Raw genomic sequence first — 16,576 nt, 5'->3', positions numbered from 1 at the left:
GAAAGTTGGACATTTGAAATCGGGCAAATGTTATTTTCATATTAAGATATTAACATTGAGCATTTTATACTCCCAAGTGATTTTATGCAAATTTGTTTTGTAAGTTGAGAGCAAGAAAATAAAGTAGATATAAGATGTCATATGCATAGATTATCAGTTAAATTTATACTACTCCAAAATATTATTGTACTATGATTTAACAAGCCTCATACGACGGTTTCAACATGACCAAGCGCATAACAAAGCCCACATATGAGGGATGTGCGGCTCTATTGTGAAGCCTAGAAGTGACGACTACATGTCAACGAAATCAAAAGGAGCAAAATGAGTACCGTTCCAAGATAATTAACGCAATTATTATTAGAATGCTCGCTCCAAATAAAACCTTGGCCCTCACATACTATTTATGAGGAACATACTCATACATAGTCACTTGCAGTCTTACACGTTATCTTTCAAAAGCTATCACTCTTGCATTATTTGCATTCTTTTGATTTGTGCACTCTGAACTCCCACATGCTTTGGTCGCACAATTAGCTCGATTACTTTGGACAATCATCGCCACTATTTATACAACAATTTACCGTGTTCGCTCCGATCGACTATAACTACTCGATCGGTTGAATAATCCGTTTACCATCTCTTTTCTACCATTATTTAGCACTTTACGCATTATTTATGTTTATTATAATGGTTATTCTCGATTATTTACTAACTTGAACATCAAGAAGCTCTTTTATCGACTTCCAAATCATTATCTTAGTCTTAAAACTCTCAATTTTCACAATTTGAATATTACAGATAAAATTAATTTGTAAAAATAATAAGTTTACGAAACATTTTAAAAATGGAATAGTTTAGATATTTGATAATTTAATTATAGCACTATTATATTAAAATTAATCATTGATTTAACTTTCAAACGTTACTTAATTCTTTGGTGCAAAGATAGCTATAGATTTTGAATTAAATGATGTGTTTCAAATTTGGAAACCACAGGATTTATAGAGCATTATTGAAATGGTACCTGCAGTCGGTGGAAGATGAAGCGTAATCTACAAATTACTACTACTAACTTGCAATATTTATACACCTAAAAAAATTTACAATATGTATCTTGTAAAATATATTATCTGTAAAAAATAAATATTAGAAACAAAAAATTCTTTTCATTAGCCTTGCCCTACACTAAAGACTAAAGTTAACCCACCTACTACTAATTAAAAATTCCATTGTACAAACAATTTACATTAATATAACCAACAAAAATGCATAACTACCACAATTATAGTAAAAATTAATTATTTAGAAAATAACGATTATTCAGTTCTAACCTTTCGGTTCTCGATTAGAACCGAAACCGAGATTAACTTAAACTTAATAACCGAAACCAAACCTTAACCTTAACCGAAAACTGAAAAAATAAGGTTCGATTCTCGGTTAACCAAGAACCGAGAACCATTTCCCTAATCGAAAACCGAAAAAACAAGATTCAATTCTCGATTAACCAAGAACCGAAGAACCATTTCCCCGTTCCACTACAAACCTAAATTCGTTATTTTTATGATAAAAATGGAGACACCCGTTTGAATAAAGTCTTATCTCTAGATATAAATAAACACATACACACACCACACAATTCATACTACTTCACTAGAGAGAGCAGCGGCAGCCACCACAATGGAGCTAAGAATCTCCTTCCTCCTCCTCGTCGCCGTCGCTGCCGCCGCCCTCTCCTCCACCACCACCAACGCCCACAACATCACCCGCATGCTCGCCAAGCACCCCTCCTTCTCCACCTTCAACCACTACCTCACCGTCACCCACCTCGCCGGCGAGATCAACCGCCGCCGCACCATCACCGTCTGCGCCGTCGACAACGCCGGCATGGCCGACCTCCTCGCCAAGCACTACCCGCTCCCCACCCTCAAAAACATCCTCTCCCTCCACATCTTCGCCGACTACTTCGGCGCCAAGAAGCTCCACCAGATCACCAAGGGCTCCACCACCACCTCCTCCCTCTTCCAGGCCACCGGCGAGGCCGCCGGCACCTCCGGCTACGTCAACATCACCGACATGAAGGGCGGCAAGGTCGGATTCGCTCCGGTCGACTCCGATTCCGACGGCCCCATGGCCACATTCGTCAAATCCCTAGAGGAATTGCCCTACGACATCGCTGTGATCCAAATCAGCAACACTCTCACCTCGCCGGAGGCCGAGGCCCCCACCGCCGCCCCCTCCGACCTCAATGTCACCTCTCTCATGGCGAAGCAAGGCTGCCAGACCTTCTCCGACATGATCGTCTCTCAAGGCGTCCAATCCACATTTTCCGATAGCGTCCAAGGCGGCCTCACCATCTTCTGCCCCTCCGACGAAGCTCTCGACGATTTCCGCCCTAGGTTTTACTTCAATTTTCCCCCAATTTCAATTTTGTTTGCCCTAATTTAGCTCAATCGGCTCGATTTCTGATCTGATTTTGCCAATTAGGTACAAAAACCTCACCGCCGAGGGGAAATCGTCGCTGCTGCTGTACCACGGCGTGCCGGTGTACAGCTCGCTCGGAATGCTGAGAGCGAGCAACGGATTGATGAACACTCTCGCGACGGAGGGGACGAAGAAGTTCGACTTCACGGTGCAGAACGACGGCGACGACGTCAAGCTGAAGACGAAGATCGTGACGGCGACGATCACCGGGACGCTGATCGACGAGGATCCGCTCGCGGTGTTTAAGATCGACGAGGTGCTGCTGCCGAAGGAGCTCTTCAAGGCGGCGCCGCCTGCTCCGGCGCCGAAGCCGGCGCCGAAGTCGAAGAGCAAGAGCAAGGGCGCGGCGGCTGGCGACGACGACGATGAGGAGGCCGACGGTCCTGGACCTGCTTCCGACGATCTGGCGGCGGCGGATGAGGACGATAGCAACGCCGGCGGGAGAGTCCGCGGCGGCGGTGTGGCGGCGCTCTGCTTCAGTTTGGCGCTGGGATTTTTGGCATACATTTGTTAATTTTCTTTTTTTCGCTTTTTTTAAAAAAAATATTTTAAGTATATTTGTAATTTATTTATTTTTGTTTTTGGAATTGTGGTGTGGATTTGATTCAATTGAAAAGCATCTCTTTCTTTCCTGTTGGATTTTTGCAATAAATATTTGATACATATGTTTATACTAATACTTTTGCATTATTAGTTTTTATTCTAAAGTTGAGGTAAATTATGCAATGATGAATAATTAGTACCCAAAAAGTGATTAGATTATGAAACTACAAAAGCAATAATTATTGGAGTATCTAATAAGTCTCTGTCGATCAATAAATTGTTGGTATATTATTTGCATTCTTCAATAAATATGGGTTTAGTGGAGACAAATTTGAGGATTATATAAATAAATATATAACGTTTTAAAAATGAATAAATCAATAAATACAGCTGTATCATGTAGCTATGAGTCAAGAGTGGGTGGAGAAGTGTCGGTGGGCAAAATTTATTGACCATTGTTGGCATCACCAACTTTACTTTTTATTTATTTTATATTTTCAATCATAAATATATGAATTTATAATTATGTGGGTGGCCTATTTTTTATTTACACAAAATTGTGTGAGGTTTTTTAGATGGGTTAAGTTTGAATTAAAATTTTACATAGTAGTAGTATTATTAGTACCTTTTATAATTAACTATATATATGGTGTTTTGTGTAATTGGATCTCAATCTTGATTTAGTAATTAGTTAATTACCCTTTTTAGTATTGAGTAATTTACTTTTTCACAAAGCATAGGATAAAATACTTTAGGGAACATACAGTAAAATAATTTACTGAAAAATAATGCAAAGTACTTTAAGAAGTTGGAGTGATCGAATAGGACAGACATAGTGATTAATTAAGCCACCGACAAAGGTCACTGCAGCTATTTTGGATTACTTGAAGTAATTAATTTATAATTGTGATTTGCTTTAGATAAAATTATTTATTTAAGTGATTTGATCATTATATTATAGTAGCCATTAATACAGTATTAATTACATGTCAATGAGATCTTGTTATTCACCTATTTCATAATTTTATTTCATCTTCTGTGTCGATATTAGGATTGCTGCACGTGTAAATGTTCTTTAATTTAGAACCAATACATATTCTTTTTCAAAATAATAGTATTTCTAAAATAATAGGTGTATGATTTTATTTTTGTGAACTGAACATATAAATTTCACTTATATATAGTCAAAGCTAGTCCAAATAGGTTAGATCTGGTCAGTGTATTTTAATAATTTAATTTTGAAATTATTATTATACAGTATAAAGCAAATAAAATAAGTTAGGTTAGAAGATAAGAATATGCACTGATAAAGGAGTACAGCTGTTTTTGGTAAGTAGGAACAAAATGTTGGAGTAGTTAATGTGAAGGGTGACAAAGGTAATCTTGCCCTTTTCCATGTGACAATTAAGGTATTTTTTCAATGCCTATATCATTTGTAAAGTATATTCGATATATTCATAACACGCATAATATAATTATATAATAATGTATCATTGTGTAATGGTTCTAGTTTCTAAAATAAATAAATTCGGTTATAATGGGCCTCTATGAAAAGTGGGCATATCTAATTTATATGGGCCTATGCAAATGATTGTTGAGCCCACCAAGACGGATGAAAATTAAATACCTATATTTGTTGAATAAAAATATAATATATTATTAATAAATAATATCTTGGGTCCATCGCACATGAAATTTTCAGTTCATTTCTCATTTAAATAAATAACATAACTCGTTGCATTAAAGATTGGTTTCATTGAAGTAAAAAACGTGGGATGTCTCCACAAAGGTGAAATACTAGTAGTTATAAATGAAGTAACAAGTACAAAGTTCATACATGAACAGGAAAAACAAAAGTTTTCCTAGTGTCTTTTTCTTTTCACTATGTAAAAATTAATAGAGTAGTAGTATAATCAAAATCACAAACCAATAACCAACTCCCTACATGCAGAGTAGACAAGGTAGTTAGAAGATGGGATTTGGTTTGGACCGACAAAGTTACTGGTTCACAGTTAAACTGATCAAATCTGATTGATTGATTTAAGTTATATTTTGATTAGTTTGTAGGAAGGGAGTTATATATTTCGAATATACTAGTAACGTTTATTTAATCAAATTTATGTTACGTGAATAATACTACATTGATTCTTGAATGCCAACTATTTTTCATATATCAAACATATGATTATTAGGCTAAATCAAATACTGTGGTATATATGAGTATATTCTAGGTATCATTTTCATGCAAGGGTGGGTATGCTTATATGAATATACTAGGCATCTTTTCTCAAGATGGACAAATTATCAAATCCAATAGTAATTTTAAAAAAAATGCTCCTCGTTTTTCAATTTTGTACATGCGTAAGTTATTTATTCAATAAGTTGCTTAAATAGATTTTTGATTGTAGCCTGTCAAAGTTATAGTCTATGCTTTTAAACAGTTAAGAAATTCATAAATCAATTTATGAAATTTGTCTAAATAAATGGTGATTGAAATTTAAAGGTATCCCTTCCATTTAAAAATGATAATTTTTGTTAGATAGAAATTTTATTAGTCCGAAATTTTATAAATGATAGTGTTTTTTTTGTCATAAATTAAAAGTAATCATAATCTATCTTACCGCAAATTACATTGCATATTGTATAATGAATTTATGATTGTTTGCACGTCGATTGCAACATATATATTATTTTAAAGTTGAATCACATTAAACAATCATACACTTAGATCTCGTTAATTTGATAGTCATTGTATTTCATGAGTGTGCATTCATAATATATAGTGTACATACTAAATTATACTATATTCTAAAACGTAATTTAATATATAGTACATTTCATTGATTTCATGTATTCTAGTTCGACTATATATATTATGGGAAATTAAGTTATAATTATTATTATGAATTTTTATTAATTTATTTACTAAGTACTATTATATAATAGTATAGAATAACATGGAGTATCTAAATACTAATGCTAATGATGTGTACGCAGTATTTTATAGTTCAAGGTTTTGAATTATTAGTATTGCGTATACGATGTATTATTATGGATAAACTATGATGGTTTTGTGTCTAGTTTAATACAGAGTAGTATATAGGAGGAGACGAGGAGTATTATGAATGATACTATACTGCTTAAGTATAAAAATTAAAATTATAGATTTAATTGTAAAATATCATGTTTGTTATTACCTGATCAACTTATATTGATTAACAACATCAATATCCAATTAACCCTCTCCCACTTTATTTTTGTCTTTATTTTTAATCAGAATTTTCCGTTTTGATTGTTTTCAAAATTTGAATTAAAGGTTAAACAAGAATAATATTTAATTTATTGACTGGAATCATAAATGTGGCATACATTATATATAGCACCATGTTTAGTCAATGTTTAACTACATAAAATTTTTAAATTTACCATACTCATCTATGAAATATAGTCTTATTTCATTTTTAATTTGGTTTGTCCATCAAAATAATAATCTATCTATCTTTAGAATATTTATCTCTCTAATAAGGCTAGTTTTATAATTTACTTCATTATCAATACTTTAACTGCTTTTTTTTATATCTTTTTATATTATCAATTTTTATATTAAAACTTGCGTAATTTAATAAAATTTTCGAATAAATATAGTATTAATCAAAATTTTCGAATAAATGTAGTAGTATAATCCAATATACAGTGGTGTAATATGTCTATATATGAATAAAGAGTTTTGTATAAGCCCACGAGTGACGTGAAGGTAGCACTCATCAATATCATTATATTATTTCTAGCTTTATTATTGTGTCACCGTTAAGATTTAATTGCTCCAGCCTGATATAGAGTATTCCTCTTTTTCTCACACAACTACGTGCTCCCTCCGTCTTAAAATAAGTGACTTGTACTTCGGAGGCTTACCGCAGTTGGGTTCAGGGGGAGCAGATATTGCTACAATAAGTGACTTAGCGCAGACCCGCAGGGGCTTAGCGCAGTTGGTTTCGGGAGAGCAGATATTGCTACAATAAGTGACTTGTATTCTTTTTTGGGGTGTCCCACTATAAGTGACTTATTTCTATTTTTAGCAAAAAGTCATCTCTCTTACTTTATTCTCCACCTACTTTATTCTCTTTCTCTCCTCTACTTTTCCCTCTCTCATACTTTCCTCTCTCATACTTTCCTCTCTCCACTTTAACTTATTTAAATTCTGTGCCCAAAAGAAATAGGTCACTTATCTTGGAACGGAGGGAGTATATCATTGAATATATATCACTTCACCCACCTGCCACAATTAAAATTCTCTCTCAAAAAAATCATGTCTCATTATTGATATACTTACAATAGTATCACAAGATTGTCTTGAAACCTTCACAAGGCCTGCACTCCACCACCATCACTACCATTCCAAATTTTTGCAAAAATCAGACTGCATCATCACTACCCATCTCGTCCTTGCACCACATCTCTGCATCAAATGAAGGCAGGCGATGAAGACAATATATATGTGCCCTCTTCTTCCTCCTCCTTCAACCTACCTCCTTCTCCTTCTCTTTTTGGGTTTTTCAGTCTGACCCCTGCTTTCCGCCTCTCCGGCCTTCCCTTCCCCACCGCCGCCTCACCTTACTCACCGGTAACGAATACGATTGCCCCTGAAACGACACTGACAAACTCCTCACCAGCATTCTCTCCGCAGAAACCGCCCGCTGCTGAGTCCTCGGAGTGGCGCCGGCCCTCCGAGGATCGGAGATTGAGACCTCCTCGACGATCCGGAGGTGACGGAAGACGACGTCGTCGAGAGGGAACCTTCTGTCTGAAATGAGCCTTCCGGTGAACCTCAACACCAGAATCAGCTAGCTGCTGACCTTGCTGCGCTGTTGGAAACTGCTCGGCAGCCTCAACAGTGTTGCGGAGGTCTTCAATTATGCGCTTGTTGAAGCTGCTGAGTCGATGGATAAAATCCTCCAACTTGGCCGTGCCATTCTGGGTGTCATATAATGAGGTGATGGCTGTGGTGGTTGCATTGCAGTGTGCTTCTGGTTGCAGTTAATCTAGGATTGGGCTATTGTAATTTAGGACTTATTGCTTTTTTTTCTTTCTTTTTTTTCTAATCTAGGATTAGGACCGCTTATCTTTGGTACTCCCTCCATCCCACATAATTTTATTCACTTTGATCCGGTATAGTTTTTAAGAAATCTAATAGAAAGTGAGTTGAAAAAGTTGTGGGATGTAGGTCCTACATTTTAAGTATTGATTTTATAATAAAATGTGAGTAGGAATGAGTTAGAGGGATATGAGGTCCATTACCAAAAATGATGGATAAATTATGTGGGACGGCCCAAAATGGAATACTGGGTGAAATTATGTGGGACGGAGGGAGTATTAATGAAAGCCCTCTTTTTTTTACGTTTATGTTTAATTACTGCTTAATCATAGTATTAATATCATAATAATAATTAATAATAATGGGAATATTGGAATTATTCGTTAATTTGAATTCTTCCTTTGTTGAATTTCAACAATATTCGTACTTTGAGTAGTTTTTTCTAACTTCTATTAATTGATGGTCTCTTTTTTTTAGAAAAAAGTAGTATTCAACTATTTGTGGGAAAAGGAGTACTAGTATTCACGCGTAAGAATAAATTTTTTGTTAAATAAGTAGTATATCATATGAGAGTGATCAATTGCTAAATAATTAGCAATTTCAAATTAAAGTTAAATTTTAGTCATTAAATTAGAAGATCTAATAGTTGAAATAATGCCACATGGATTATTTTAAATAAAATATTAATAAATAAAATTAGAGAGTATGAATGTCAATTTCCTCTCATTAAAATCATCTTAAAAATTTAAATTTTCGTAACTCCTCTCGATTTGCTAAAACTTACTTAGTATATAAGTTTCAAAAACATTTCAATAAGCAAATAATATCAAGCTAGTCAACTTAAATTACTTATTCTACACTCTAATGCAATTAAATACCTACATGATGAGAATATCCACTTGCTAAAACACTAAATACTGTTAAAATGGATTAGATAAGATTCAAAGTTTCAAACCATTTCCAAAGTAATCTAAAAAATCATGTATATATATATTTTTTAAATCATATTGATTATAGCATATTAATACATGAGAAATTATTTTGCATTTAAATCAAAATCGTACTGTTATGATATCCTATTGTTAATGGCTTTAAATACTTTTCATTACCTTCAATTTTCAATCCAATAAACCCAATCTAACTCATTACTAGTATCCCACTATTCGAATATATCAAATATAGTAAAAATTCCAAAAGCAAAATACATTCAACAATGAACTTATGTATGAAATTCAGAAACGCATTATAGGTTTGTGTTAAAATGACAATCCCTCTTAAAGTGACATCGTGACACCACTTATACAGCAATATTATAAACACTACACCGCAATATTACAAACACTACATAACAATTTATAGATTCTTGTATGGTGTGTCGGATATTGCTGGACAAGAAATATTGCTGGATAAAGACCAACAAATTGCTGGCCGTCTTTTTCAAATTTTTTTAAAATTTTTTTTGCCACGTGACAGCTTTTTATTCATCCACGTGTACAAATGATTGAGTAGGAATAGTGGTATGGTGTTATATAAAGAGGTGGTGGCACCCTAACATGCCCCTCCCATTATATTTCTGAATTTGGGGCATACTTAAATACACATTAGTAGCTCTTAATTTAGTATCATCATAGATTTATTCAATTTTTATTGGATATTAATAAAAAAGAAAAGAAAAAGGGTAAAGAAACGAGCCCTAATTTGAGTGAAGATTGAAAGCCCAAATTGATCTGGAAAAAGAAAACCGCCTTAGCAAAAAATTGAAAAGCTCAGAAAAACTGAATAGCCTCAACAAGTCTTTCTTCCTCAAATTCAATCCCTGTTTCGTTCCAAATTGAACTCGGAAAACCAAGCTACAGCAATCGGATTAGATTGCCGCGCCTTCAATTTCACACCTTTAGAGAGAGAAAAGCCACAAAAATAGGTGGGGGCAAGAGGAAGAGAATGGGCCCACCAGGTTCATCCGGGATGGAGGCGGGGAATAAGCGGCAGAAAGGGAGAGTGCCGGCAAATAATATGAAGATTGCCGAGGCCTCCCGCATTCGCATCGCTGAGATTCTGGAGAACTTCCGGAGTTCTGATGATGAAGGTGAACCAAAAAAAGACTCAATTTTTGAGGAGGGATGAATAAGGACTTTGTGTGTGTGCTAGAGCTAGCTGAAAAATTGAATCTTTGGGTGTATATATGTATATTTTATGTGCGTTTGTGTTGTTTGCTGCAATTTGACATGCAATTAGATGGAAGCCTGCTGGAAATTGGAATGGATGTTTTGGAATTGTTTTATTTTTGGTAGTTGATTGTTATTGTAGTCGTGAGCTTTATGCTTAATGAAGCTTCTTGCTAAGAAGAAAAAGTTACCCGAACTTCGAATTTGTGTTGGAGAAGGCCTCTGTGTGTGTTCTAGTGTTAGCTGAAAATTGATTCTTTATGACTAATTAGTGTAATGGAAGCTTTACATGTACGTATATTTTTATACTATCTCCGCCTCACTCTAAGTGGAGCATTCCTGATTCGGCATTAGATTTTATGCAGTTTTGTTATGTGAGTTGAGTGGAGAGAGAATAAAGTAGATATAATAATGTTTCCATTTAGGAAATGTTTCGGTTAGAGTGGGATATCCGACAAAGGAAAATGTGTCACTTCTAGTGGGACGGAGGGAGTATAAGTTTTAGTGTTGTTTGGCTGCAATTTGACATGCAAATAATCTAGATGTAACCCTGCTGGAATGAATGTTTATGGAAGCTATTGTGTGTGTGTGTGTGTTGTTGATGTTTTGGTAGTTGATTGTTATGTAGCTATGAACTTTATGCTTGATGTAGCATCTTACCAAGAAGGAAAAGTTACCTGAACTTCGAATATATGCAGTATACAAATTTGAAGAGAACCTGAATAATCAGGAGCGGGCGGCAGTGCACGTTATGTGCAGGAAGGCGGGGTTGAAGTCAAAGAGTCACGGGTGAGTTGTGAGTTGTGTACTAATATGTAGAACTTTATGGGGCACGTCTCTGTTCTTCTAACGATCTGAAATCTGTAGGAAAGGCCAGGATCGCCGCCTTCATATCTATAAGTGTAAAAGGGAAGTCAGCAGTATGAATGGGAGAGAGAACATTGCTTCTTTCAGATTTTCAGGGGAATCACAGGCCGCTTTACGGGAATTGTTTTCTTCCTATCCCCCTAATGCTGTGGATATGAGTGGAAATAAACTTGACATCAGTAGGGGAAAAAGTGATAGCGGAGTCTCAAGAGATGATTTTTTCTGCAGACCTACGACGAATCCATCTGAAATTGCAAGCAAGATACAAACACTTGCTTCCCGAATTGAGAAAGAGACGAGCTTGAAACAGGTTAGGAACCCCGTCTTACATCTTCTTGAAATTATAGTGAGTAACTGCCCTCTTGTTTGCAGATCGCACAGAACAGGTCCAAGCTTCCTATTGCATCTTTTAGGGATGCTATCACATCTTCAGTAGAATCTAACCAGGTTATCCTCGTTTGAGTGTTTCTGCGTGTGTTTAAATGATGGGTTCTTCGTATATTCAGTATTTGCAAAGCTTTGAATCTTCCGCTGGTTGCTTAATTATAACAATATGATGATAACTTGTCTTCAAATGCAGGTTGTGCTTGTATGTGGTGAAACTGGATGTGGGAAAACAACACAGGTACTACTTCTTACCCGTTTGACTGTTCCCTTCTCTCATCATATATTTTTAACAAAAAGGAGAGTATTTGGCACACTACACATTTGTCTGAGTTTTTTCACATTATGTTTGTTATTCATAGTGTGTTTTTGGGGCTGAAAGCATAGTAAATTTCCACAGGAGTATAAGGATATCTCCAGCATTCTGATCTTTGATTGTATATGAGAATTGAAAACTCTAAGTGCATATCTTTTGATGTATTGGTTTGGACTTTGGAGTGTACTTGTAGATTATTTATAATTAAAATTGTTATATTTCAAATTGATTAGGTCCCCCAGTTTCTCCTGGACCATGCATGGAGTAAAGGAGAGACGTGTAAAGTTGTTTGTACTCAGCCCAGGCGAATCTCTGCCACATCAGGTTGAACACTGTTTTTGTCTCTCGTTAAATATATTTATTTCAGGTTCAGCTTGAAATGTGAATGAGTTTTATATTTCTGTGTTCACATGCAGTCGCTGAAAGAATTGCTTCTGAAAGAGGTGAAAGTATTGGAGACTCTGTTGGATACAAGGTACTACTAGATCTTAATCAATGTGCAATCTTGATTTGAGTAATTTTGTTTACCAACTAGTTTGTACTTTTGATTTGAGTAATTTTGTATACCAACTAGGTTGTACTTTCATGCTGACTTCGTTTATCAACTATTAATGAAAATTTTCTAGATTCGACTGGAAACCAAAGGTGGAAGGCAGTCCTCTCTTGTGTTCTGCACCAATGGGGTTCTGCTGAGGGTTCTAGTCAATAAAGATAACAGGAGTACAAAGAGAAAAAAGGCGTCGAAAAAAGGACAGAGTTCTCTGGCTGATATAACCCACATAATAGTGGTACGTAATCTCCTGGAAACGTACATTCCATCGTTTGTAGATAGTTTTTGTTGTCTACTTATTTGATTATGCATCAGGTTCTGTTATTATCTATCAACTGTGATTTTGTTCTGGTTCAGTTATTTTTATAGCAATATTAATTCTTTGACAGGAAAAGACCACTCGTTAGTCATTTCTCTGTGCCTATGTATAATACCTGTATTGAACTTTGAAGGGCAAGAAACCTTACCTTGATACATCTCAGCTGCAAGGCCCTTACTCTTTTCTTGAGGTTCCGTTCCTGACATATTGTTTTGGTTCTAGGATGAAATTCATGAAAGGGATCGCTTCTCCGATTTCATGCTCGCAATAATCAGGTGCCTCACTCATATGATGTTTACTGGTTACATGGAGCTTGAATTATATTCGAATGAGATTTTTGTGATTTAATTTTCCATACAGGAATCTCTTGGTGCACTTTCCAAAATTATTGCATACTAATATCATTTCATTGTCTATTCTGCATTGGATATTCAATCTATTTATCGTACGATTTAAGTGATGTTTCTGCTGTTTTGTTTGATATTGATTTCAGAGACATGCTTCCTTCGCATCCTCACCTGCGCCTGGTTAGTGTCTTTGTAGTCCTTTCTAGGTTAAGTCTTGATATATTTTTCGATTTCTGATGCTTAGTTAGAATACTGGTTTGATGGCCCGTTCAATCTGAACAGGTATTGATGAGCGCCACCATTGATGCGGACCGGTTTTCAAAGTACTTTGGAGGCTGCCCAGTTATTCGTGTACCGGGTTTTACATATCCCGTAAGCTACTGCTCTCATTTTATATGGTGCTGTGTTTATCTTTACGAATTTAGTCCATTATGCATCGAACATGGTATTTTCAGGTAAAAAGTTATTACTTGGAGGATGTACTAGCACTTGTGAGATCATCTGAAAATAATCACGTTAAGTGCACAAATGAGGACGTGGCAGTGAAGGACTCTCCCTTAACCGAGGAATGCCGAGTTGCTCTTGACGAGGCTATTGAATTAGCTTCATCAAACGATGACTTTGATCCCCTTCTCGAGCTTATATCTTCTCAGGGAGATTCGAGAATTTTCAATTACCAGCACTCAAAAACCGGAGTAACCCCCTTGATGGTGTCAGCCGAGCAAGGAAGAGTTAGCTATGTTTGCACACTTCTCTCATTTGGCGTAGACTGCGACTTGCGGTGTAATGCAGGGAAGACAGCTCTCGATTATGCAGAACAAGGCAATCAGGGGGAAGTTACTGAAATCATTAAAAAACACATGGGAAAAGCATTTACGCAGTCAGATAAGGAACAAGATTTACTCGATAAATACTTATCGCATGTTGACCCTGAACTTATAGATTGTCTGCTTATCGAACAACTTCTTAGGCGAATCTGTAATGACTCTACTGATGGAGCTGTTCTCGTGTTTCTTCCGGGTTGGGATGATATAAACAGAACGCGAGAGAAGTTGCTATCAAGTCCTTATTTCAAGGATCCATCAAAATTTCTCGTTATTGCTCTTCACTCTATGGTTCCATTGGTCGAGCAAAAGAAAGTTTTCAAACATCCGCCTCCTGGATGCCGCAAAATTGTTCTTTCTACTAATATTGCCGAAACATCAGTCACTATCGATGATGTTGTTTATGTCATAGACAGCGGGCGGATGAAAGAGAAAAGTTATGACCCGTATAACAATGTGTCAACTCTTCATTCTTCTTGGATATCAAAGGCAAGTGCTAAGCAGCGAGAAGGTCGTGCAGGGCGGTGTCAAGCAGGTATTTGTTATCATCTATATTCAAAATTCCGAGCTTCTTCTCTTCCGGAGTTCCAAGTTCCCGAGATAAAGAGGATGCCGATAGAAGAGCTGTGCCTTCAGGTACCTAACTTGTGCACATGTTTAGGAGAAAATCTCTGTTTTTCGACATAATTAGCGATGTGTAGCTTCATATTTTCATTAAAATCCTATAATGTTGCTTTTTTGTTACTCAGGTGAAGCTTATGGATCCATCTTGCAAAATCGAAGAATTTTTGCAGAAGACGCTGGATCCGCCTGTTTATGAGACGATACAGAATGCAATAACGGTTCTTCAGGATATCGGCGCGTTGTCTCTAGAAGAGCAACTCACGGAACTTGGGCAGAAACTCGGAGCTCTACCCGTCCACCCTCTGACCAGCAAAATGTTATTTTTTGCGATATTGTTGAATTGCCTTGACCCGGCATTGACTTTAGCTTGCGCTTCCGACTGCAAAGACCCCTTCATTTTGCCAATGCTTCCTAATGAAAGGAAAAAAGCTCAAGTGGCTAGACTAGAACTGGCTTCAGTCTATGGTGGCAACGGTGACCAGTTAGCTATAATTGCTGCCTTCGATTGCTGGAAAATGGCAAAACAAAGGGGCGACGAAGCGAAGTTTTGTTCTCAGTATTTCGTATCTGCAGCGACCATGAAGTTGATTTCGAGCATGCGGAAGAAACTCGAAGGCGAACTACTTCGGCATGGTTTTATTCCGGAAGATGCCTCCCGCTGTAGCCTCAACGCACGTGACCCTGGTATACTCCATGCTGTAGTTTTCTCAGGTCTATATCCGATGGTTGGGAGAATTATTCCGCAAAGTAATAGATCTGTTGTCGAAACTGCCAGCGGGAATAAGGTGAGGTTGCACCAGTTTTCGACCAACGGCAAGCTCTCCTCGAAGAGATTCAGTATCCCTCCTTTGGTCATGTTTGATGAGATAACCCGTGGAGACGGCGGAATACATATTAGGAACTGTTGTGTCGTAGGTTCGCTCCCCTTAATGTTGTTAGCCACTGATATCGTCGTGGCCCCGACTGAGGAAGATGATGATGAGGGTGATGAAAGCGATGCTGATGAACCTGATGCCAACATTGACAGTGACGAGGATGATAAAGCAGAGCCTCATAGTTCATCGAAATCCAACAGCGAAAAGATCTTGTCGGCGCCAGAGAATGTGGTTAAAGTCGTAGTGGATCGATGGCTGCCGTTTCAGTTGACGGCTCTTGATGTTGCTCAGATATACTGCTTGAGGGAGAGACTATCTTCAGCAATCTTGTTCAAGGTAAAATTTCAATCTTGATATAAAGATCGTCGTCTTGCTCGATAAAGCAATGTAACTCGACTGACACTGACTATTTTTCGCAGGTAACGAAACCGAGGGAGGTTCTCCCGGAACATCTTGGTGCCTCACTGTATGCAATAGCCTGCATCCTCTCTTACGACGGTATGTCCGGGATCTCGCTGCCACCAGAACCCGTCGACACCCTCACCACGATGGTCAGTGTCGCCGACATCAGCCATGGTAGGAGGGTGCCGATCAATCGCCCAGCTAAGAGCTATCTCAAGTCGCTTCTTTACCCTGACCACTCCTATCCAAACCAGAGCCACACGTCGCACCATCACAAAAGCCATCTTCAGAAGCAAGTGTCAAAAAACGCTACGAACGGGTCGGCCCCACAAGGTACGAGTACCGGGAAGGGGAACTACTCCAAGCGGCAGCGTGGCAATGGTAATGGATTTAGGTGATGCATGTATGTTTAGATGCGCTTTTGTCCAATCGATACCCGGCTACTTTTGTGCTGCTGTAACCGGAAAGCGACTCTTTAGGGCGCTCCCAAGTCCCGGGAGATGTTCGTGTCAGTCATGTTGTCGTCACATCGCAGGCATGTTATACTGGTATTTGCTATATTTTTTGGTAATATTGAAAAGATGCAACATCGGCCTTGGCCGTTGGTCTCGTCATTTATTGCGCGCGCGAGTCATCTTTATAGACCGTTGAATCGTTGTTTCGTATGTGCACTGTCAATCGTATGTGCACAGCAGTGTTGAAGGTGTATAATAGTACTCCTATTTAACCTAAAATGATGAACAAAAATTGTTCATGAGTTATCTACTTCGATTGTTTTCTAATA

The 16,576-nt window shown here is 37.2% G+C and overlaps 2 protein-coding genes across 2 annotated transcripts; both read left to right on the top strand.

Annotated features, from left to right (window-relative positions):
- The first annotated feature begins 1,633 nt into the window (after positions 1-1,633).
- On the top strand, positions 1,634-3,116 carry LOC125190390 (fasciclin-like arabinogalactan protein 2). The gene is made up of 2 exons (XM_048087688.1): positions 1,634-2,399; positions 2,488-3,116. The coding sequence occupies exons 1-2, from the start codon at positions 1,681-1,683 to the stop codon at positions 2,996-2,998; spliced, it is 1,230 nt and encodes a 409-aa protein (XP_047943645.1). The 5' UTR covers positions 1,634-1,680; the 3' UTR covers positions 2,999-3,116.
- A 6,717-nt stretch (positions 3,117-9,833) lies between these two features.
- LOC125190343 (DExH-box ATP-dependent RNA helicase DExH6-like) lies at positions 9,834-16,406 on the top strand. Its single transcript, XM_048087623.1, has 14 exons — positions 9,834-10,205; positions 10,983-11,073; positions 11,152-11,461; positions 11,524-11,598; positions 11,732-11,776; positions 12,085-12,175; positions 12,268-12,326; positions 12,478-12,639; positions 12,943-12,995; positions 13,214-13,247; positions 13,350-13,439; positions 13,523-14,527; positions 14,641-15,726; positions 15,810-16,406. Exons 1-14 carry the CDS (start codon positions 10,061-10,063, stop codon positions 16,188-16,190), a joined length of 3,627 nt encoding a protein of 1,208 aa, XP_047943580.1. The 5' UTR covers positions 9,834-10,060; the 3' UTR covers positions 16,191-16,406.
- Positions 16,407-16,576: the final 170 nt, after the last annotated feature.

Source organism: Salvia hispanica, chromosome 5 (genome assembly GCF_023119035.1).
Source record: "Salvia hispanica cultivar TCC Black 2014 chromosome 5, UniMelb_Shisp_WGS_1.0, whole genome shotgun sequence".
Classification (NCBI taxonomy): Eukaryota; Viridiplantae; Streptophyta; class Magnoliopsida; order Lamiales; family Lamiaceae; genus Salvia; species Salvia hispanica.
This window is presented reverse-complemented; position numbering and strand designations above follow the sequence as displayed.